The 22,865-nt window shown below is 41.7% G+C and overlaps 1 protein-coding gene across 4 annotated transcripts in view; it reads left to right on the top strand.

The window, feature by feature from the left end:
- The window catches only part of klhl13 (kelch-like family member 13), a 73,676-nt gene extending 66,886 nt beyond the window's left edge, over positions 1-6,790 (top strand). For all 4 annotated transcript variants that reach the window (XM_072675278.1, XM_072675259.1, XM_072675269.1 and 1 more), the window contains one exon: positions 5,300-6,790. In XM_072675278.1, coding sequence (XP_072531379.1) covers positions 5,300-5,793 — 494 coding nt within the window. In that variant the 3' untranslated portion in view covers positions 5,794-6,790. The remainder of the gene's footprint in view (positions 1-5,299) is intronic.
- The last annotated feature ends 16,075 nt before the right edge of the window (positions 6,791-22,865 follow it).

Below are 22,865 nucleotides of genomic sequence, written 5' to 3' on the forward strand. Positions count from 1 at the left end.
CCCAGTCGCTTTCCCACCTTTGATTAAAGCTACATATTACACATATGTTTAAAGCTCATAAAAGCCATGCAGTAACATTGTTGACTACTTCTGCTGTAGTTAGACACTGTTTTTGATGACAGTATGACTAAACCCAAGCTAAAATGAATCAGTATATAACAATGGCCCAAAATTAATCAGTTAACACTGTGTCCTTCTAATGAACGGATTCAGATACTTTAAGTTGCAGTCATTGCTGACATAGATGTGAAAATGCATGCGCATGCACACAGCTTGGCTAGTCCCTGGAGAGAAGTATTGCAAAATTACCTCAATTAATCAGTGTATGGCTATAAATAGACCACAGTTAATAAATATGACTATAAGTAGACCACAGGTTATCAGTATGACTATAAATAGACCACAATAATCGGTTTATGACTATAAATAGACCACAGGTTATCAGTCTGACTATACATAGACCACAATAATCGGTTTATGACTATAAATAGACCACAGGTTATCAGTCTGACTATACACAGACCACAATAATCGGTTTATGACTATAAATAGACCACAGGTTATCAGTCTGACTATACACAGACCACAATAATCGGTTTATGACTATAAATAGACCACAATTAATCAGTGTATGACTATAAATAGACCACAATTAATCAGTGTATGGCTATAAATGGACCACAAATAATCAATATGGCTATAAATGGACCACAAATAATCAATATGACTGTAAATGGACCACAAATAATCAATATGACTGTAAATAGACCACAGTGAATCAGTATATGACTAAAACTTTAAAAATGTGAAAAAAACAACACTGTTCACACTCTTTTTGGAACTACCTTTCTTTCCCTGTGAGATGGTGTGTGTCTGTGTTTATATATATATATGTGTGTGTGTGTGTGTGTGTGTGTGTGTGTGTGTGTGTGTGTGTGTGTGTGTGTGTGTGCATGCCTTATTTATGCAGGAGGTTGATTTCTCAGTGTGTATGTGTGTGATACACACAGGAAGAAAGAATGTGTCAAATCTCACACTCCTTCTGCACACACCCATAACACCTGGAGCTGTTTGTGTCACATATAATTCTTACACTGCCAGTGCCACTGTACCAAACACACACACACACTCATACACACACTCAATGTTGTTCCAAGCTTTCCCTGCAAACTCTTACAGTACATACAGTAGTGTGAGAACCCATCAGAGAGCCCCCCATCATTCACTTTAGTCCCTGGGAGGAATCACAGCTCCAAATGTTATACAACCCCAAAACTTCTCTCATTCACTGCTTTGCCAGTGTACATGCTGCCTTCTGTTACCTCCAAAGAAGCCAAATTCTACATCTCAGATGTTCAGGTTGTTGGGACGTGTTCAACTTCGCATCCATTTACGTCCTTCCAGCGGTTAGTCATCAAACATCTGTGCATTGTTTCAGATCTAAAGTGAGGGTTCCCTTCTCTCTCAAAGGTGTGAAAGCTGTAAGCTGATCTGATCATGGGAGCTCTGGTGGTCTGTCAGGTCGTGCATAGTTGTTCAGCATCCCAATTAGAGCTGGGCAATATGACAATATTTTTATTGTATTGTGATTAATTTTTTTTTTTATTATTGTGATGCAATAATATGCCTTTTTAAGCATATCGAGGATATAGTCAGTTCTTACAGAACACTGATCGGCTGCACCTTTCGTTACAAACCGTGTAATTATTGCTGTTTAACTGAATGAAGTACAGCACATTTCTGATGCACATATTTATCACAATATGTTTAAAGATGATGATTTATTTTCCCCCCCATATTGCCCAGCTCTAGTCCCAACTCATTCCTTTTTATCACTTGTTTCTTTCCTTATGCAAGATATCTCTAAACTTTCGAATTTGAACTTGATGACCGTTTTGCCTGTGAATGAAACCACTGAAGGGTGCTTACACCTTACCTTCGCGCGCGCACACACACACACACACACACACACACACACACACACACACAGTCTTCTCCAATTGACACAAGACACTGCACCAACACACTCACAGGGCATTAATCCTCTCGCTGTAGGAATGTTTCTATTGCTTGTTCTGTTTATAGGATTGCAACTGAAATCCTGCATTATGCAGAAGAGGCCTAGTTTCAGCAACAAGCACACAGAAGGAAGGAGGTGGGGAGAGAAAGGGTAGAAATGATGGAGAGTAGAAGAGTGGAGAAAAGTGTGAGAAACTGGTGTCTGAGTAGAAGGAAAGGTTGTGAATTTAGCAAGTTTAATCAAGCTGCAGATAGACTGGAGTGAACGGTGTGGGATGTGTGGGAGGTGTGTTATTAAGGCTGGGAGGTGTTTTGGATATTTATTTATGGTTTTATTTATCTATATTACAGAGACAAAGTAAAGAATGCCTTTTCACACTGTCAGAGCGCTGCTTGTCAGTGTTGTATGTAGAGCAGCAGGTACTTACTAGCACTCCTCCACAAGCTCTTAAACAGCACATTTTCAAGTTCAGCCGCTGTTCCTTTTCCCACGCCCGCTGTACATCATCCAGACCAGACCAGACCAGTTCAGATCAAGAATGCCTCCTGTACAGCCACCAATTTAACATGAATGAGAATAGGGGTGTGAAAGAATATCTATGTCATGTATATCTTCATGTATTTTTTTTTTTTTTTTTTCGATATTCTGTATAGAGGTTTTATTTCCTAATTGCATTTTCCTGGGTCTAATCAGTGTGGTACTATAAATATTTAGCAAAGTGTCTAAATAACAAAGAATGTGGTGGTACTGGTGTGTTGGTTGAGAAGGAAAAAGAAAACCACAACCAGCATGGCAGGGATGTGGAGCTGGACCATGGAGAGGACCACCTGGTCTGTCTTTAAAAGAAAATGTAAATTGTCACCTCTTGGTGACTCACTCGTTTCTTGACTTAACATGTCAATCAATGCCATAATCTACCACTTTGTGAAGAGCACCCTACATTTTAGGCGCAAGACTCTGTACACATCACTGATGAAAGTGTCCACTAAAACATTGTCAATATCGTGGTGATCATTGTGTGTGTGTGTGTGTGTGTGTGTGTGTGTGTGTGTGTGTGTGTGTGTGTGTGTGTGTGTGTACTCAAAGATAGAGCCTTATCATGTGTATCATGAGGTCCATCTGCATACTTTGTAGGTTCCCTACCATCCCACTTTGTTGAATATCTGCATATTTGTACCCTGAATATTTCTCTGGTAAAGGCAAAAACTGAGTCAGGTCAGATCACACTATTAACAAGTCTGTTTCTGTGCTAAACTTATTGAAAACATGCTATACGTACAGAATAACCAGGGTGTGTAGATGTAAATCTAAATATGGACTAAGGATGATTCACACTGTAGAACTTTTCCTAAAAGGGTAGCTGTGTGGGGTCGTGGGGTGGGGTGAGGTGCTGAAGATCAGTGAATGTTTGGTGATCAGTCAGACAATTCCATTCAGACCCTCTGTCTTATCACTTCTGTTCCTCTGTTCTCTCTCACATACACACACACACACACCACATTTCAGAGGTGGTATACACTCTTCACTTAAACACACACACACTAATTCTAACACTTGTCTCGTGTCTCCCTCCATCACTGTAACGATGTATTTTTGGAACTTGCTGATCTTTTACTTTTCCTCTGTGTCACTCTCTCACTCTCCCATTCTCTCTCTCTCGCTCTCTTCTCTCTTTCTTACTTTCTTCTCTCTCTCGCACTCTCTTCACTCTCACTCGCTCTCTCTGTATTATTTTAATCTCCCTCGCCCTTTTTCTCACACACTGCTTCTCCTTCATCTCATCCTTTGATCCGTCAGCCACTCGGCCAGCCCAGAGCCGAGAGAGGGCGAACAGTGAACAGAGGACTGAGGGGACAGAGAGAGTGGTGGAGAAAGTGAGGGCGGGGCTTTTTGGCTAATGCCCAAATGCCTTATGGGATATTTCTTCTCTTTATTTTCAGTCCTCCCTGTAGACATGTCCCGTTTTCCTTTTTTCCTTTTTATCCCTCGCTTCCCTTTAGCTCTCTTGTGTTCTTCCTCTCTCTCTCTCTCTCTCTCTCTCTCTCTCTCTCTCTCTCTCTCTCTCTCTCTCTCTCTCTCTCTCTCTCTCTGTCGTGCTGTGTGTATGAGAGTGAGCAGGCATGGAATTGCACATTAATATTCATTATTTTGTGCTGACTTGTATGTTTGCAGTGTTGTTTACGTGTGTGAAACGCAGGGGATATGAACATAGGTGTTTTGTTTTTTTGGGGGGGGTTATGCATTATTTAGTGTGTGTGTGTGTGTGTTGCTCACAGTCCGTTAAGTATTCAGTGCTTACGGTCTATTAGATGTCTTAATGCGTGCTGCCAGTATTCATGCACCAGTATGTGATTGTGTGTGTGCACGCGCTGGTGTGTTTGTTGCTTTTGTGGTCTAACAGCAGGTTCAAGGTGTACAAGCCTCACTGAGCACAGGTTATTTCTGCTATTTATTCAGACCTCACTACATTTAATTGGGCATGTGTATAGCAGCTGGTCTTTCACTCCAAACACGCACAAATAAAACATTACGTTTACTTTACTGTACATTTTAAGGACGTTCGTGGGCAACATAAATCCTCTCCACTAGTCACTGTTGTCTCTAAAGTTGGCATGGCAACAACCAAATTGACAGATCAGTTGTGACTAGAACTTTGAAGAAGCCTGCAGGAGGAGTAGGAGCGTCTCCAAAAGCTGCAGTTTCAAACTATGCGATTTTTCCGCTTTTTCCCAAATCCATATTAGACGGTAGCCTGCCCAGTATCACTGTTTGCCTTTTGGTGAGGAGCCAAAATGGCAGCTTTACAGGAAAATGGAATGATGCAGGTCCTTTATTCGTCTAATACAAATCGTCAAATAAATGCAATTACGTTGTTCTGAGGGCAGCAAGATGCTTACTAATAGAAATTGTAATGAAAAAAAGAATAAGGAACATTTTAATTAACTAAGCCTACTTTATGGCCCTTGCGCAGCAGCACAGCAGAATTAGACCTCCGCATTTAACCCATTCATGGCAGTGAACACTCACACTCACTTTAGTGATTAGAGCTGTAAGGCAGCCACCTCAGTGCCTGGTTAGCAATGGAAGATTATTGGGGGGGGGGGGCAATTGAGGGTTGAGTGCCAGGGGGATAACCAGCAAACCCACGCCTTTAACTTTTAGGCCACATATCCTCTGTGATTTTGATGAAGTATTCAGTGCATTAATAATAAAGGAATGGAAGGTGTGATGGTTTTTTTTCGTTTGCATAATTTGACAATGCCCTGTTGTGTCCTGCAGGCGGCATCACCCACGACACCTTTCAGAAAGAGCTGATGTGCTTCGACCCAGACGCGGACAAGTGGACGCAGAAGGCCGCCATGACGACGGTGCGCGGGCTGCACTGCATGTGCACGGTGGGCGACCGGCTCTACGTGATCGGCGGGAACCACTTCCGGGGCACAAGCGACTATGACGACGTGCTGAGCTGCGAGTATTACAGTCCGGCGCTGGATATGTGGACCCCCATTGCAGCCATGCTGCGCGGCCAGAGCGACGTGGGCGTGGCAGTGTTCGAGAACAAGATCTACGTGGTGGGCGGATACTCATGGAACAACCGCTGCATGGTGGAGATCGTGCAGAAGTACGATCCGGACAAGGACGAGTGGCACAAAGTGTTCGACCTGCCGGAGTCGTTGGGCGGGATCCGAGCATGCACGCTAACAGTCTTCCCACCGGACGACCTGACGCTCACCGGCTCGCCCAGCCGAGAGAGCCCGCTGTCCGCCCCCTGAGGTGCGGACGAGAGCGAGGGAGAGAGGCGCTGAATCTAAAATGGCCATCCAAAACATGGTGCACTATTAGGTGTAGAAGTCTTGATTTTATGACCTATATAGTGCACTATAGAGCACAGTTGGCTCCCTATGCTGCTGTATAGGGTGTAATGGGCTATTCGAGATGCAGCCAAAGAGAGAGAGAGAGAAGCTATAGTACAGACACTGAATGAGTTTGATAGATGACTCAAATGTCTCTTTCTTCTGCTTCTTTCCCCCTTACCAACCCCCCTCTCGGTCTCTCACTTGCTCTCGCGGTCTCTCTCGCTGGATGACACTCTACAGATGGCTCCCTACTTCCTGTATAGTGCAGTACATCAGTGAAATGGTTCACTATATGTCCCTAACATCCCAGCTGAGAGTGCCAACTTTCCCTGTTGGGCACACAGTGCACTATTTCTGAGCAATTAGAGATGCAGCCAAAGAGAGAGACGTGGAGACTAAATGAGTGATTGACGGTCAGATGTATGGATGCAGTTGATTCTCTCCCTCTCTGGGTGTTGTCTAATTCTCTTTCTTTCGAGTCTCCGATAGCACCCTGCTCCCTACATAGTGTGCTACGTTGCTCAAGTAGTTTGCTAAATAGCCCCACACTCTGTTGCTGGTTTGCTCACTCACTCAGTCGAGAGAGCCTGATGTCCAGAGAGTGACAGATGTGCTTTCGGCCCTTGCTTTTTTTCTTTCTTTCTTTTTGACATAGTGCACTATTTTAGTTTATGATCAAGGGAACAGTAAATGAGACTGATAGACAGACAGGTGAAAGGACTGTGGGCAGTCTCTCATTCACCCTCTTTTTGTGGGTAGATGACAAATTGCCGCTTTCCTCCATACTCCTATATAGTGGACTACACAGGTCATGAAGTTACTTTCATGCCAAAACGGTTTGCTACGTAGCCAAAAGAGAGTCATTTAGCATTCAGTCTGTCCGATTCAGTCTCTCTCGCCCCCCCAGCCCCCCCTAATATAGAGCTTTCTTGGCATTTTCACATATAGTGTACTGTTTGGGTGTACATGCCATTTTTTCGGCACCTATTTTAGTGCATTATATAGGGCATAGGGAGTCATTTGGGGCACGGCTACAGAGAGCGAATTTAAATACTGACACTGAATGAGGGATGGATGGACAGATGTACGGAGTTCGATTTGATGGATCAATGACTTGACGGACGTTCATGCTGGATGGATGGCGGAGTTGATCCGTCTCTCTCCTTTTCTCTCTCTCTCTCTCTCTCTCGCTCTCTTTCTCTTTCTCTCTCTCTCTCTCTCTCTCTCTCTCTCTCTCTCTCTCTCTTTCTCTTTCTCTTTCTCTCTCTCCAGGAAAAAGACAATGTTTGCACTCCCCCTCCCTCCCCCTGATTTTGTCTGAGCGGCGTGTGTGGTGAAGCCCCGTCCCCTTCCTTTTTCTCCTTTTTGCGATCTATGCTGAAGACTCCTCATCCCTCCATCCGTCTCTTCCCTCCTCTTCCTCTTTTTTTTTTTTTTTTTTTTTTTGGGGACAGGAAAGAAAAATTTAAACACCAACCTGATGACATGTTGATGTTACATTTTTGTTGATGTTGTTATTTTCTTTTATTTGTGAGGTTTTTTTGTTTTTTTGTTGTTTTTTTTTTTTTTGCTTCTGTTTAGTTTTATTTCTCACCTTCTTTGGCAGGAATAACTTTGACTTGAAGAAGAAAAAAAAAACGAGGGACTTTGCAATTCAACTTTTCTACCTGACACCTCTGGAGTTTCAATATGCTGATTAACGTTCTCCTCTCGACGGCCCCGGACAGTACACTACAACAGACCTCCGCCCCTCTCTCTCGCTCTTTCTGCTTTGTTCTCCCCATTGTTCCCTTTTTAGTTCTCAGTATCTTTTTAATTTATTTTCTAAATATTTCGTGTCACTTTTTGCTCTGTGTATTTATCTTTCTCTTGATTTTGTCCCTTTCATTTTCTATCTTTCTATCTGGTCGGTCTCCTTTTTATTTATTTATTTTTTTGACCGTTTCTCTCTCTCCCTCTCTTTCGCTGAATCCCAAAATGGCTCCCTTCCACCCTACTCCCTACATAGTGCACTACATTGGTCTCAAAATAATGGCTTCTAGACCCAATTTGTTCACTACATATTTATTTGGGAGCCATATAGGATTCAGCCCTCCCTTCTTTCTCTCTCGCTCATGCATCATTTCCTGTGTGTAAGCAGGTGGGGGCTAGTTGACTTCAGGAAGAGGAAAACAGATTTAAACTTTTTAAACTCAGGGGCCAACCTGCCCCCCCTTTCCCTCAACCCCCCCTCCTCCCAGAAATGACATTTCATTACTTTGTTCCTGCTATTGTTATGAACCGTTAAGAAAATGGTGTTTTCTAAATTTAATAAACCAGGTTTTGAAAAAAGAGCGCTGGAATAATTGCCTTTATTGGTTAACCTCACAACATTTGCAGTGTCAGCAGGAGGAGGGGTGTGAATCTTGTGGAAATGATAGTGAAGCATTACATTTGACCACCATTTGAATAATATATTAAATAATAATTCATGAGTTTTTATATTTATATAAAATTATTGGGACACCTACAGGACCTTTTATCACCTCCCATTCTAAATCCATAGGCAGCAACATATAACGGTCTGCCGGATAGAGAAGTGTGATCCGTCTCTCCACAGAACGTTTCCACTGAGTGCAGCACTGGTGTGCTTTACACAACTCTGTCCGACGCTTGGCATTGTCCTTGGTGATGTAAGGCTTGCATGCACCTGCTATGCCATGGAGCTCCCGGCACACAGTTTTTGTGCTGATGTCAATGCCAGAGGAGGTCTGGAACTGCAGTTACAGAGTCAGTACATTTAGTCTTTGCAATAAAGGAAATGCCCATATTTTTGTGATTTATCTTTTATGAAAACTCGAATGATTTGAATAAAATATCAGCAGTTATGTAAGTGTAAGCAAGTCGGTATCTTTAAATAATCAGCTTGCTAAAACTTCTGTGGTAAATGTTACCACGCACAGTGCTCCTGCTTCAGTACTTCATTACTGTAATCCAGCATTTCAGCCTCGATGCATTTTTGCACATCAGTGGTCTTGTACTGGTGTGTATGTGTGTGTGTGTGTGTGTTTGCCAGGTGCACCGGTGGGGGGGTCTGTCTGCCCCAGCTTGTCATCGGGGCAACAGTGTGGTCGCCAAGGTGACTCCCATGGTCTGTCCCCTGTGTATGTGTGTGGGCAGGAACCCCCCACAGAAAGCATATGGTCCCTAATCTACAGCATACACTCTGCACTGCAGCCAACTGAGCGGCCGACACACCTTATGGCTCCCTCTGGAAGTGGGGCAGGAATAGGTTGAGTGTGTGAGGGTGAAAATGGCCTTGGTGTTGCGTGGGTTGAAGACTGCGCCCATGTCTTGAAATGAGCGCTGAAGCTATGGGACATTTAATTTTACACAACATGTGATTCATATGTTTCAGCAGTGATTCATTCCTGGTTACATAGCGGTTTAAAGGAATACCTCAGTGTTTCTCTGACTAATCTTCAGCTTCATCTTTCTCATACGGTTTATTATTGCATTTCTCAGAACATTTAATAGAAGCTGGTGGGCAGTTGCTGAAACCCGTGAAGGAATGTGGTTAATGCACCACTGTACACTCGCCAAGGACGTCTAGGTAGGGCCTTCCTTTGTTCTTTAAAGAGACTGAGATTTTGGTCCCTGTTGACATGATTGCATCACGCAAGCCATGCAAGTTTGTCAGCTGCAACTCTCTCATACTACCATATCCCGAATGTGTTCTTTTGGATTCCAGCCAGGACTGATTCTGACCCTGTGTTCCTCAGCAGAAATGGAGATTCATCAGACCAGGGTAAATTTCATTTTCAGTCTTGAACTGTCCAGGTTTGGTCAAACTGTCTCTCACTGCTGCCTCAGTTTTCTGTTCCTGGTTGACTGAAGTGGATCTTGACAAGATCTTCTGCTGTTGTTGCTCTCACACCTCAAGGTTGGACGTGGTGTTCATTCTGAGATGCTCACCACCATTGTACACAGTGCTTATTTGAGTTACTGAGCCTTTCGGTCAGCTCTAACCAGTCTGGCCATTCTCTGTTGACCCTTTTTTTTGTTAAGGCATTTATCTGTCTGCAAAACTGCCACTTTTTCCCCCTTCATTAGGTCATTCTGAGTGAATGGAGATCCGCAGTTCATGTGAATGAATCCTGAAGCTGCTGGCCTGTACCTGCATGGTTTTCGACACTGCACTAGTGCCATATGATTGCGCTAATGAGTAGATGTGCAGGACTTCTTAATGAAATGATAAAGCTGTTTATATGATGTTTAATTCAACTGTCCAACACTGGAGTCACACAGTTCTCATTACTTTCACTCTCTGACCTTTTCTGTGTTCGGGCAGAGAGCCCACTGTGCTCGTCAAATTACTAGAAATTCTGTTCTCCAGAAAACTAGTCCCATCTGTGTATTACTGTCTTGCTCTCTCATAAGTACTTTCCTACCCCAATTAACACCAGCTTCATAAACCCTAAAACCGAGCCCTGTGGGATGCCACAAAATAAGCTAAACTAATCGGGTTGGCAAAGAATGTATAATGATTTCTGCATTAGGACTGAATGGTAAAGCAGTGTTTTAAAGGCTTGGTGTAAATGGTCCTCTTCTGTGCTAGAAAGCATTTTTTATTTTATTATGTTTATGTGAGTCTAAATGGGATGTCTGTGTGCTGGGGATGGTGCTTAAGCTGAGCGTGTATGTGTGCGCGTATGCTAGAGGCACATAGTTAGTTATTCTAAACCATTACAGGAGCAAAAAGCACAGATTCAAGGACATACACATGCAAAAGCCTCAGGCTTGTGTGTGTGTGTGTGTGTGTGTGTGTGTGTGTAAAGGACAGGGTAGGATAGCAGGTGAAGGTGTGTTTTCTGGAACAGTAGCTGCAGAACCTAAAATTCTCTTAAAAAAAAAAAATAAAAAAAAGGGTTTGTTCGGACAAAGCTGTGCTATTATGGTCCATACACCCCAACAGTATCACAACGCACACTCACTCCAGTCCTTCTGTAGCTTCTCATTATGTGTTTTAGTTTGATGGGTGGGTAGGTTAAAGCGTTGAGTTAGCAAACCACCATTGAATCATGCTGAGATTTAGGTGCTATTGCCCTTTAAGTAAGGTTATGTGGTTTCTAAGGCAGTATTAAATAGTAAGAAAAACCCATCTCGTTGAAAACCTTGGTCTCGTAGCTCCAATGTAACTCTTAAAGAAGCAAACCTCGAACATGTCTTTACTGATTGACCAATTTTGAGATAAGGGTGAACGTTGTGTGAATTAGATTTTCAGTTGAAACGTTTCTTTAAAATGATTGAGATGAAAACTGAGCTCTTCAGCGCGCTTCACTGTGAAATGTTCTGTTCTAGAGAAGCGTACCGGCTCAGAATTGTTCACAGTGGTGGTGAATGGAATGAATCTGATGTGATACACCAGAAAGTTATTACACAAATGGTAATGGCTATGCCACCTGCTGCCTGAGACACTATTTTATGATAGAAGACTTTCACCTAGAACATGCTTTTTAAATATGTTCATGGTGGAAAGGTACATGGAGACTACAGTACTAAGGCAAAATAGTCCCTAATGAGAGTATACATATATTTTTTAATATTATATATTATTTTTATATATTATTATATATTATATATTATTTATTATTAAATATTATTTAATAATCAGATTAACTGTTATTTTGCCAACAACCTATGACCTATTCTGGTTCACTGGTCTTTTTTTATAGTAACTAAAATATACATGGCTATATACAATCAGTTGTATATAATATTGTACACAATTATTGGTGGTATTAATGTAACGGCTGTTCGTATATAGCCATATATATTTTTTCTGCCTCGTATTGAGTGAGTCCCCCTTGTGCCACCACAACAGATCTGACCGTTTGAGACTCCATGACCTTAGGTTGCCAGTTCACAATTGGTTCCTTTTACCACTTTTAGTAGGTGCTGTACACTGCATACCAGGAACACCCCACTAGAGCCGTTGTTCGTGTGCTTTTAACGCATCACCTTCAAGACCTGACTGTTCACTTACTGCCTAATGTATCCCATCCCTCGACAGATGCCACTGTAGCTGAAGATAATCAGTGTTTTCTCTTCACCTGCCAGTAGTGTTTGTTATGGCTGATCGGTGCAAGTGTTGTAGTTATGGCAACTACTGTGAAGAAATCGGACCCTTTCACACCCTTTCACACCCAACCCAGTCTGAATGGCTTTGTTCTGATTCGAATCTCTGAATTATGTCGAAATTTAGAAGAATCAGGTACTGGTAGCTTTGCAGTTGAGGGCATGAGGAAATGAACATATGAGTAATGATGATGATGATGATGATGATGATAACTTGGCGGGCAGGCGGTGTTGTGCAGAGGTGGGTTTGTGTGTTTATGTACTCATCCATGTATTGTTCCAGGTGATGGGGACTGGGTTATTTTTAGTTCTTTGAGAACAAAGGTCATTTGAACAGTGCTCATACTGAGCTCTTTGTAGCGAACGATCTTTTATTGAATGCTGATTTTTCTCTTCTTTTCTGAGGCTTTTAGAAAAGGGTGAAATGAGAAGCAGCGGAGAGGGAGAGTGCGAGAGAGGGCTCGGGAATCTAAAGCAGGCCTTTTCCAGTGTAAGCCTGGCTTATGAAAGCACCAACCCGGTTCTGCTCCACAAACACAGCACAATGCAGAGGAAAAGTTCAGCTGAGGACTGTGTTCAATCCCGCTAGTGAAGCCGGTGTCTGGGATAAGGAATGGAATAATGCCGCCTGACCGGAAGTTCTAGAATGCAAAGGAATTTCTGTACAAACGACAGGAGGGAAGGGGAGCCTGGCTACTGCCTGCGCTTCTCGATGTACCAAAACATGAATGGAAAGTGTTAGAATTGGTAGCCAATTTTATACATTTATTCATATTATATATATTATTGTATATCGGCACTGTAATAAGTGGTTCATTGAAAGATCACATGAAAGCAAACAATTTAACTTTTTTAACTCGACTACTTTGAAGTAGTTGAGTTGAATAAACCTAGTTAAATTACTTGTTACCAGAACGTTAATTTTACTCTTCCTCTTTTTACAGTGTGGGGCAATCCATCTTAACCCAGCTCGGACCAGTCAACATCACATCATGGCTTTTTCATGAAACAACGATAACTAACTTTATACGTTGATTCTTTTCTATGATTCTAGCAGCACTAAGAAAGGGAAGGCTAGCATTTGAGTCGAATGAAACTGAACTAATCACTGCTTTTTGAACTGCTGCTAATGCAAGGTCATTGGATAGCTGAACACATCTGGAGGAGAACACTTACTACCAGTAGTGTTACCTCAGCTACCCGGTGCTGGCACTGACTAGCATCATGCAGAGTGATGAGGAAAGAGGACCGGCTTTCCCACCGGCTTTGTCATCACTTTGTCACATGTGCTGCAATCAAAGCCACACCGTATTGTAAATTCCATACTAGACTGATGAATGTGCTTCTACTGGTGGGCCACTTTTCTGACAATTAAGTTAGGGTGTTTTCACATAGTTCTTTTTGTTTTGAAATGAAGCAAACACAGTTCTGTTACAGTAAAGCTGCAAATGACCAAATGAAGAGCTCTTTGTGTTCACATTGGAAGTGAACTTCAGAGCATTTTCACACCTGCACTTTTTAGTCCAATCAGATTCTAGTTTGTTTTCACTCGTGGCACGGTTCGTTTGTGCAGTCGCACTGAGACCTTCTCCATACTTTTTGGGTTTGAGCTAAACGGCTCCCCCATAACCAGGTGTTAACCTGGTATGTTGCCCAAGATTAGTACTACAGCTATGAACAAATGCCATCTCTGCTGTTGCTCCATGTTAAACTGCATAGAAATATAAAATAGTCCAGAACACAGATCCATTATTCTGTATTTACTTTCTTGCTCCTGCCCCAGACAGGTCTGACCAACAAGAGGAGAGCACGCTCTCGCATGGTTTGTCGTGGCACATTTTGGTGTGCTTGGATTTTTCCTGTGTGAAAACAAACCAAAAAAAGGGTGAAACTCCAAGTTTTCAAACTTGTTTACTGATTTGGTTTCTGGTCCTTTTTAGCACTGATGATCGCAGATCACTTTCTGTTTACACCACACCTCATTTAGAGCTCAGACCTCTGTTAAATGCACATGCACTTGTTCCCAATTTTTTTCTTGTCCTGAAAAGCAAGAACGTTCTTAGATTTCCACAGATTGTCACGTTTTCATGTACTTTTGTTTCTTTAAGTTCACGCAGCATCACAGCACTGTTCAGCTGTGTCCCCTTTTTTGTTATTATTTTCTGAGAATAACAGAAAAACCTTTCTTTTGCACACTGCGAAGAGCTGATGTGTACTGTGGTCCTTTTTCCAGATATTCAAAAGTGCCTGCATCTCTTCCTGAGACCACACAATTACCTGTGCAGCCATTTTCCTAGGTTACGCCAAGTTTCGAGGTTCTATGCATGACACAAAATGGCAAGTGGACCCGGGCTATTTTTTGGACTTGCACAAAACTAGCCACAAATGAACTGAAGAGACTATCTTGGGAGGTGATCTCAGTTCGGTTTGTTTTTTGGGGCCATTTAGAGGGGTTTGAGTTTGTTTGACATGTTCACATATGCAAAAGAAAGCATGACATGGTGGTCTGAATACACTGAATACACAGATGCTGATACACGTCCAAGTGTGAAAATGCCATTACCACCTCCGTGATGAACTAGTCTGAATGACATACTGAATATAATGAGAAATCTGCAAATAAATCCTGTTAAGTATGTTTGTATATGGCTGCTTGAACACCTGCTACCTAACGGTTAGCTCATGTCCGTACTTCAACACATCTAATAAATGTGACCGTTACCTAATGAGTAGGATCTGGGGAAAAAAGTTATCCTCATGAGCACAAAAGCTTGTTCCTCTTTTCTATAGCCAGTTTAAAAAAAAAAAAAAAAAGTTTCTAAACTTTTTGAAAGAGGACAATACAAGCTTGAACTAGCCCAACGTAGTGGTTTCTACATTCTCAAACCCATTACAAAAAAAAAGGTATGACTCTGCCTATTTGAATTTTATGACCACTCTTAGTTTGGAATTACCTTGGCTCAGGATGTCACAAATGCTATGTGCCATGGTTTCCTACCAAACACACAATGTTGTCTGTGTTCTTACAATGTTGCTACAACATTGCCCAAAGAATGAACCATCTACAACTTCTCAACAATCTGGTCACAACCTCATTAGGCATCATTAGGTAATATTGCATCTTGGCCAAAAGATATATCAACAGACAACTTTCCAAAATTTCACTCATGTTTTATTATCCATTTAATTTTAGAGCACAGTGCATTTCATAGTTGACAACGTTGTGGGCTTCCACGCAATGTAACCGCCTTGCAATATAACTAAGCAAGCACATCAGTCAGCTGTAGCAGACTGCTGTACCGGTACCGGTGGAGGGTGGCAGCATCTGGGGAGAAAAACGTTGTAGTGAAGGTGGACTAAGATTGGGCTTCTCTCAGGCTACGTGGTTCTCCATAGGACAACATGGTGCCTTGAGCACGTGTACAGAACACCATGCGTCAAGGTTTTGCTAGTGTCATCTGACCCAAGTGTGGTTATTTGCATTCAATTCTTACTCAATATTCTGATATTGGCGGTGACTATGTATATTCTGTCAGCACATGCTTAAATGTACTTCAATTTACTTGGTGTGTGTTGGCAACTAATTAATGTGAGGGTCATTGAGAAGTGCTAGGAGTTTGAATAATTCATGAGGAGGCTCTGTCAGGCTCTGTCAGAGAACGTGCTGGAAGAGTACTCAATGTGTTTAACTGCTGTGATGTTGGAGAATGTCTGCGTGATTATAGTGAGGTGGAGCTGATTATTTCTCAGAGTACAGAACGTTATGTGTTAATGAATGAATGAACGAATTAATTAATTAATGAATTAATTAATTCGGACAGCAGGTTTTATTGCTACGCTCTAATTGATGCCCAGAACAGCTCCAGGAACAAACTCTGAAAGGAGAAAAAAAGCAAGCAGTAGGAGATGATGATGGTCTGTAATTGATTACAGCTGTCTGAGTGTGTTAGTATTCTGTGCGGGTGAGGGTGTGATATCTCAGTAATTGATTATTTCTGGCTTGTTGCCGCAAATTTCTAAACGGCTCGCTGTATTGATAAACACCTAATTAAAATGGATGTAATGACGGAGGCTTGGCTGATTAGCATAATTAACACTGAATATGCAGATTTAATGCATGTTTAATGAAAAGCAGGGAGTGTGTGTTTGTGTACAGGAGTGTACTTAATCAATGTGCGTGCTGTGAACTAATTAACGGGAGGGTCATTGAGAAACAGTCTTTGCTGAGAGTTAGATTTTACCCAAATCATTTGAATACTTGTGTATCCATTTGTTATGCCGGTATTCCTTCATCCAGTACTCAGAAGCTAATTTGATTCCCCCAGTAGTTGCAGCCTAAACTACAATAGATTTTATTAGCAGAAGGAGAATGTTAAAGATCAATAAATTATAGCTCTCTGTTTCATGCCCTTTAAATTCATGCCAGGCATCCATGCCCCTTCCCTTCAGAGTGTAGCAAACTTCAGAAATCTCCAGCATAGAGCTCTTTATATTATCAGATAATGAGAAAAATGTTCAGAGCCCAGTTTGTGATAAGAGGCTGGATACCACAAAGATACGGCAGGTTTGATTAATCTTCTCAGGTATGTAAGATTATTATCAGAGAAGAGCTCAGGCTACAGGTTTTACACATTACATTCATACTGTTTGTATCAGACAGAAAGGCATGAATATGGCCACGGCTGATTTCAGCTCATTTGCACCGACACCTCTTTACTCTTTTAATACATCACTGCCAGTTGCTGGTTCCCATGGAAGCAGAGAAGGTTTAATGAGTCATCTCTGATAGGTACAATTATCAGAGAAGTGCTCAAGCCACATGCTTTACATGTTATGGCCGTACTGTTTGCATTGGACAGAAAACCATGAACACATTTACGGCTGATTTCAGTTCATTTGCAGCAACCCCTCTGTACACTATTAATACTGTAACAATCACTGCTGTCTACTAGTTACACCAATGTCTGTAATATTAATTACTGTCCTGCATGTTAGTATTAATTCAACACATTGGCTTAGACTAAACCAGCAAAATGCCCTCCGCATAACAGTCACAGAACCACCTTAGTGTAGGAGTTAATACTGAAAATTCATATGATGCAATATATATATAATAATATATGTATATTGCCACACTGTATGTCCAAATGTTTGTGGACACCCCTTCTAATGATTGCATACAGCTTCTTTATGTTGCACCCATTGCTGAGACAGACGTGCAAATGCCCACACACAGCTTGTGTATAAATCCCCCACCGTTGAGCTGTGGAGCAGTGGAACTGTGTTGTCTGGAATGATCGATCCAGTACTTCTAAAAGTTGGAGAGCTGGGGTTGAGGTGGGGTGGTGAAAGTCCAACATCCTGTTCTCACTAATGCTTTTGTTGCTGAATGCAATCAAATCTTTACAGCAGCGCTCCAAAATCTAGTAGAAAGCCTTCTCTGAACAGTAGAGACAGTTACTCCAGTTACCTTCTCTATCTGTGTGTCTCTCTCTCTCTCTCTCTCTCTCTCTCTCTCTCTCTCTCCCTCTCTGCCTCTGCCTTTGCGTGACAGTGTGTTGTGAACAGTGTCTGCCCCCCTGGGGTGAGAGTGGTGATGGTGCAGTCCACTGCGCTCATATTAAAATCTAACACACGGCCTGCGGCCTAGAACATCGCACAGGGTCATGAGGGACCAGGGAGGGGCTGTTGAAGAGGGTGTGATCATCTGCAACTGAATTCATATTTAAACATGAATTCTTGTCCACATTTTAGGCACAATTACTGCATTCGTGAATTTCAGAGTTTAAAAAGTGAGAGGGGAGCACCATACAAGCTATGGCAGGAGAGGGCTGTGGCATGTTCGTTATCCATATTTAAGACCTTTATGGTGGGAAAAGTCAGGTGATGTAAATTCCAAAGCTTTATAAATGTCCTGACTTCTCAAACCTCGTTCCAACAATCAGAAGCCATGGGCTGATCTAAGCAGCTGCCCAGCACTCTGAACATTCTGATAACCTGATATTCTGATATTCTGATGGCCACAAAGCAGGAGACAGCTATAAGAAGATAGCAAGGTGTTTTCAGGTAGCTGTTTCTTCAGTTCGTAATGTAATCAAGTAATTACATTTAACGTCAATCATTCCTGTTAACTGCTAACTGGAACAGTGGGCTTCAAGGTGAGGTCTGGAAAACCGAGACAACTGACTTCAGAGAGAGCTGCTCGTTTGAAGATTACTAGAAAGTCAAATCAGAACCTCCCTTTGAGAGCAAAAGACCTACAGGAAGATTTGGCAGATTCTTGAGTGGCAGTGCACTGAACTACATCTAAACAACTGAAACGCATTTTGGAAACGAGTCATGTGCCCGGATACGGCTAAAATACACCTAGTAGGTATGATTGGAGAAGAAGGCATGCAGAATTTTAGGAAAAGAAAACCTCTCCAAGCGTAGGGATGGCTCAATCATGCTTTGGGCTTGTGGTGCAGCCAGTGGAAAGAATGGATTTAATTTAATACCTGCAAATCTTGGGAGCAAACATCATACCACCTGTTAAAAGGCTAAAGATGAAAAGAGGATAACTTCTACAGCAGGACAATGATCCTATACATGCTAATATCCACAACTGACTTCCTCGAGAGGCACAAACTGAAGATTTTGCTTGCATGTGACCTTCAAATGATCAACCTCCAAAGAGCTGTACAACCAAGACAACCCAAGAATATTTTGCAAGAAAGAATGCACGTGAATCCCCCAAACAAAAAAGCTGGCTAAGAGTCTGCAGGAAGCCCAAACTTTTGCTTCAGGCGTTTTTTGTTTGAAACTGTAAAAAATGGAACTAATAATAATCTGGATTAAAATATTAAAAGTAATGTTTAATCTTAGGCTTCATAAAGGACAGGTCATCTTTTACTCTTAGCTGTTCACAGGAACAGACATTTGCATGCCACTGTATATAATGTTCTGCGCTACAGCTTATGTGCTACTGCTTACGAGAAAAATGCAGAATGACGTGTGGAGGATGAAGTGAAACGGTCTCCCGGCTCTGTACAGATAGGCCAGTTTTTCATAAACTCAGCCTGATGTGTGACACAAGAGCTTATAGCAGCTTACATCAAAGAAGGACATGTTCTTCTCAGTGTAGTGCTGTGAAGACAAGCTTTAACCAAACTTTTTTCCCCTTAGTTAATTCTGCTTTAGAATACTGCAGTAATGTGACAGAACCATCAGGAGTTTGGAAACTTTATCCAGCACACAGTCAGGGGTGGAAAGTAGAGGAGTGCATAAACTCTTCAAAAACTCACACTTAAGTAAAATACTTCATTTACACATGCCAAGGCTTGTGTGTGTTTTTTTTTCTAACAGGGGCTATGAAGCTAAGTAATGTAATCTAATTAATGCATTAATTAGCACTGTACAAGTTGCATCACACCCCTGCGAAAAACAAAATCCAGCTGAAGACCAGCTATGCTGGAAAGCAAGCTGGGTTAACCAGCTCTTGACCAGTATAGTTAGTTGCATTTGATTTAGGTGATGCTTGGTTATGCTGGTTCTCCAGCTTGGTTAAGACTGAATGTAGTGGTTGACAAGCATGATCAACTACTCAACCAGCATGGTCAACCTTGAACAATCAGTGGTCAAGTTGATCATGCTGATAGACCGGCTAGACCATCAAACCTACACATAAACACACACTATACTGGTCAAGAGCTAAGCTGGTCAACCAGGCTTTTTGTCTTGCCCCCTTTTTCTTCTTGACCCTTGCCTCAAACAATGTCTGGATAATTTGGGCAGTAAGACTGCATCCATTTGTTTGGGTGTGTAAGTGTGTAATGTAGGAAATGGGGTTGCTAAGGTGGCAGCAGTCCCTCAGATTTGCAGACAGTTTAACTGCAGCTGCTAAAAGCCTTTAAAACGAGTAACCAGTGCACAGTAAAGAGCTGTGGGTTGTGTTTTTGTGTATATATTTAAAACCTGCAGAAGTGGTGTTTTTTTTTAAGTTGATGCTGCATTTTCATCACAGCAAGCTGAATCACTTCCCTCGCCAACTGCCAGACGCTTTGGGCAGCGGGTCGCTAAAACACAAGCTAATTAAAAAGTGCATGCCGAGCTGCAGGCTAGTTCTATGACCCAAAGTGCCCTCATATTGTTTTAATATTGTAACAGATAACAGTGTCCTACGTCTTTAGAAAGCAAACGGGCACCAAACATGTCTTGGCTAAGGGACTGCACTTGTGGCAAGGGAGGAACTGTGCAAATTTAATTTGCCACCAAACTATCACTTTAAGTGCTGTACTTGGGTGTTTATATGCACCTCATTACTGTGCCGTTTTGCACTGTCTGACCTTGACATAGCTTCACTTTAGGCTGGTTATTTAATGTTTGAGTGGACTGCGAGAGAAACCACTGAATTGTAATCAACTGATCATGCTAATGTAAGCTCAAAGCAGCCCCACTCCTGTCTATTCTAACTTCTGCTGGACCTTAAAACTGATAACAGAAGCCAGATATAAGATTTCTCTAAAGGGAATTATTTAGCCCTACTGTAGGACAGCCATTTTCATTTTCAAATTAGCAGAGAATTTAAAGGCAGCACTGTTTTTTTTTTTTGTTTTTGTCTTGAGTAGGATAGGCTAAAATTGAGCATTGAGCTGTTGAGCAGTGGAACTGTGTTCTCTAGAATGATGGTTCTTCATCCGATGTTTTTGGGAATAGTTGGAGAGTTTGAGATGAGGTTTGGTGGTGATCATCCAACATCCAGAGCTCACAAATGCTTGATCTAGTTGAAAGTACAGGATCAACTCTTTTTTTTTTTTTTTTTTTTTTTTTTGTTTTGTTTATTTTCATTAATCCCCCTGATTTCGGAAGAAACAATGAATGATCAGGTGTCCCAATACTTTTGTCAATATAGTGTGTGTTTTGCAAAGGTGACGCACTGTAGCTCTGTCTCTTCAGAGTTTGTATTGACACTGATCTAATGTGGTGCATGTAATAAAGGTCTCCATCACTTCCATCAGACACAGATTAACCTGTACTGAATAAGGACTATTACCTCCTCTTTCTGTCATTGGCTACAGCTCAGAAAAATGAAAAGTTGTTATTCTAATATGCAGACTATAGACTGGTCTCAGTGGGTGAAATAAGACCTACTGTGTAGGTTTAATAACCTGGTTGTCAAACTTTCAAGGTCATGGTGACATTTGACAGCACAAATATGACCTTATCTCAATTTAGTTGAATTCTTGATATTTTTTAATGATTGATTATTATGGGAATAACCTTTCAAACTGAACTGAGTCATGTTCACTTTCTTCTTGATCACTAACCTCAATCCGACTTGCTTATTCATCTTCTTTGTCTTCTCTGTGTTTGTTCCTAGGGGTTCTCAACTTGTAGATAATGTCTTAAGCATAGAACCTTTCAGACTTATATTTTTCAGCAGCCTTTTTCTCATTTCTTGAAGATTTTCTGTTGATCGTGGTCTTGTGTTTAATACTTGTGTTTAAAACATTCACACGTCAAGAACAGTAATAATTGGGAGGGAGCAAATACTTCTTGCATACCTGCAAGTTCAAGAATCATCCTCCGCTTTCTTTGCTGTATTTGTGTGTTTAAGTGTGTACTGCATTCTAGTTTAAGTGAACCTAACTGAATCTGAGTGTGTCTGAGAAGCTGTGTTGCTAGGGATTAGCCTGTGTGTGTGTGTGTGTGTAAGAGAGAATGTGGTCAGTCACTGCGCTCTATTACACACACTCGCACCCCACAGCATCGTCCGCTAATCTGTTCCACTGATCTGGGTTCAACAACTGGTCAGAGAAAACCCACACACCTCCTACTTGGTACATCACAGCGATCCGGCTCCAGTCAGTTTCCTGTTCTGGGAGCAGATTTGAGATGTCTCCATTATAAATGATGCCAGTCGAGTTAAGGAGAATCAGTCACTGATCTGAGATCTGTTAAGAAGCTGCTGGCGTTTTAGTTTAAATTAACCTAGGTTCAGTGCTCGGTTAGCGCCCTCAGTCTATTCTTTACGGTGCAGTTGCCTGATATTGCATCTGCTGCCTTTCAAAATTCACAGCTGAATTAAGTCTTACTGTTTTCTTGCTTCTGCTTTGAGCTTGTTTAAGTGGTTACTATTTTAGATTCTTGAGCCAACAGCAGCAAATGCTAACCTTAAAGTAGCGGTATTTTATAGATTTCCAGCTTTTTGTTTCCAACAGTAAAAAAAATATATACACAAAAACCATTGGCCCTTTAATTCAGTGTTTATATAATGCATTTATCCTGTATTTGCATGCAGGGGATACATACATACTAAATCTTACTTCAGTCCTATCCAGGCCCCACATGCAATGTGCAACCCAGATGGGGCCCATGTTTAACCCCTCCTGGTCTCATCACTGACCCTGGTGGGCATCCATATGTGAGGCCAACGTTGACCCTGAGGACCACATGGACATGTTAGTCGGGTACACAGCTAATCGCTCCACAGGAGGACGTCTGAAACTATTTTAGTTTTCCAAAAACATAATGCAACAGATTGTTTTTGATGTTGGGGGTTAAATGGGTACGTTTTTAAGTCTGCAATGCTGGGGGCATGAGCAGGCATTATTCTTTTTTTCCTTAGTTAACCAGCGTCTAAGCACTTTGCTGCATTTTCAAGCCTTGCTGACTGATGTGTTTATGTGTAAATCGGTTGCATTAAAACCCCTAATAGATGGACCATACGCTAGACTTTTAAAGTCAGCTGCGGTTGGTGTAGAGCAATGGGTTACATCACTGCTTTCCTTGTGGCAGACTGGGGTTCACTGTCCAGTATGAGTCCTAGGGCAAGACCTAGCTGTATAACACTATATGTGTTAGCTAAAATGTAAATAATAAAGTACCAGATA

The sequence above is a fragment of the Salminus brasiliensis genome, chromosome 1 (assembly GCF_030463535.1).
Source record: "Salminus brasiliensis chromosome 1, fSalBra1.hap2, whole genome shotgun sequence".
Lineage (NCBI taxonomy): Eukaryota > Metazoa > Chordata > Actinopteri > Characiformes > Bryconidae > Salminus > Salminus brasiliensis.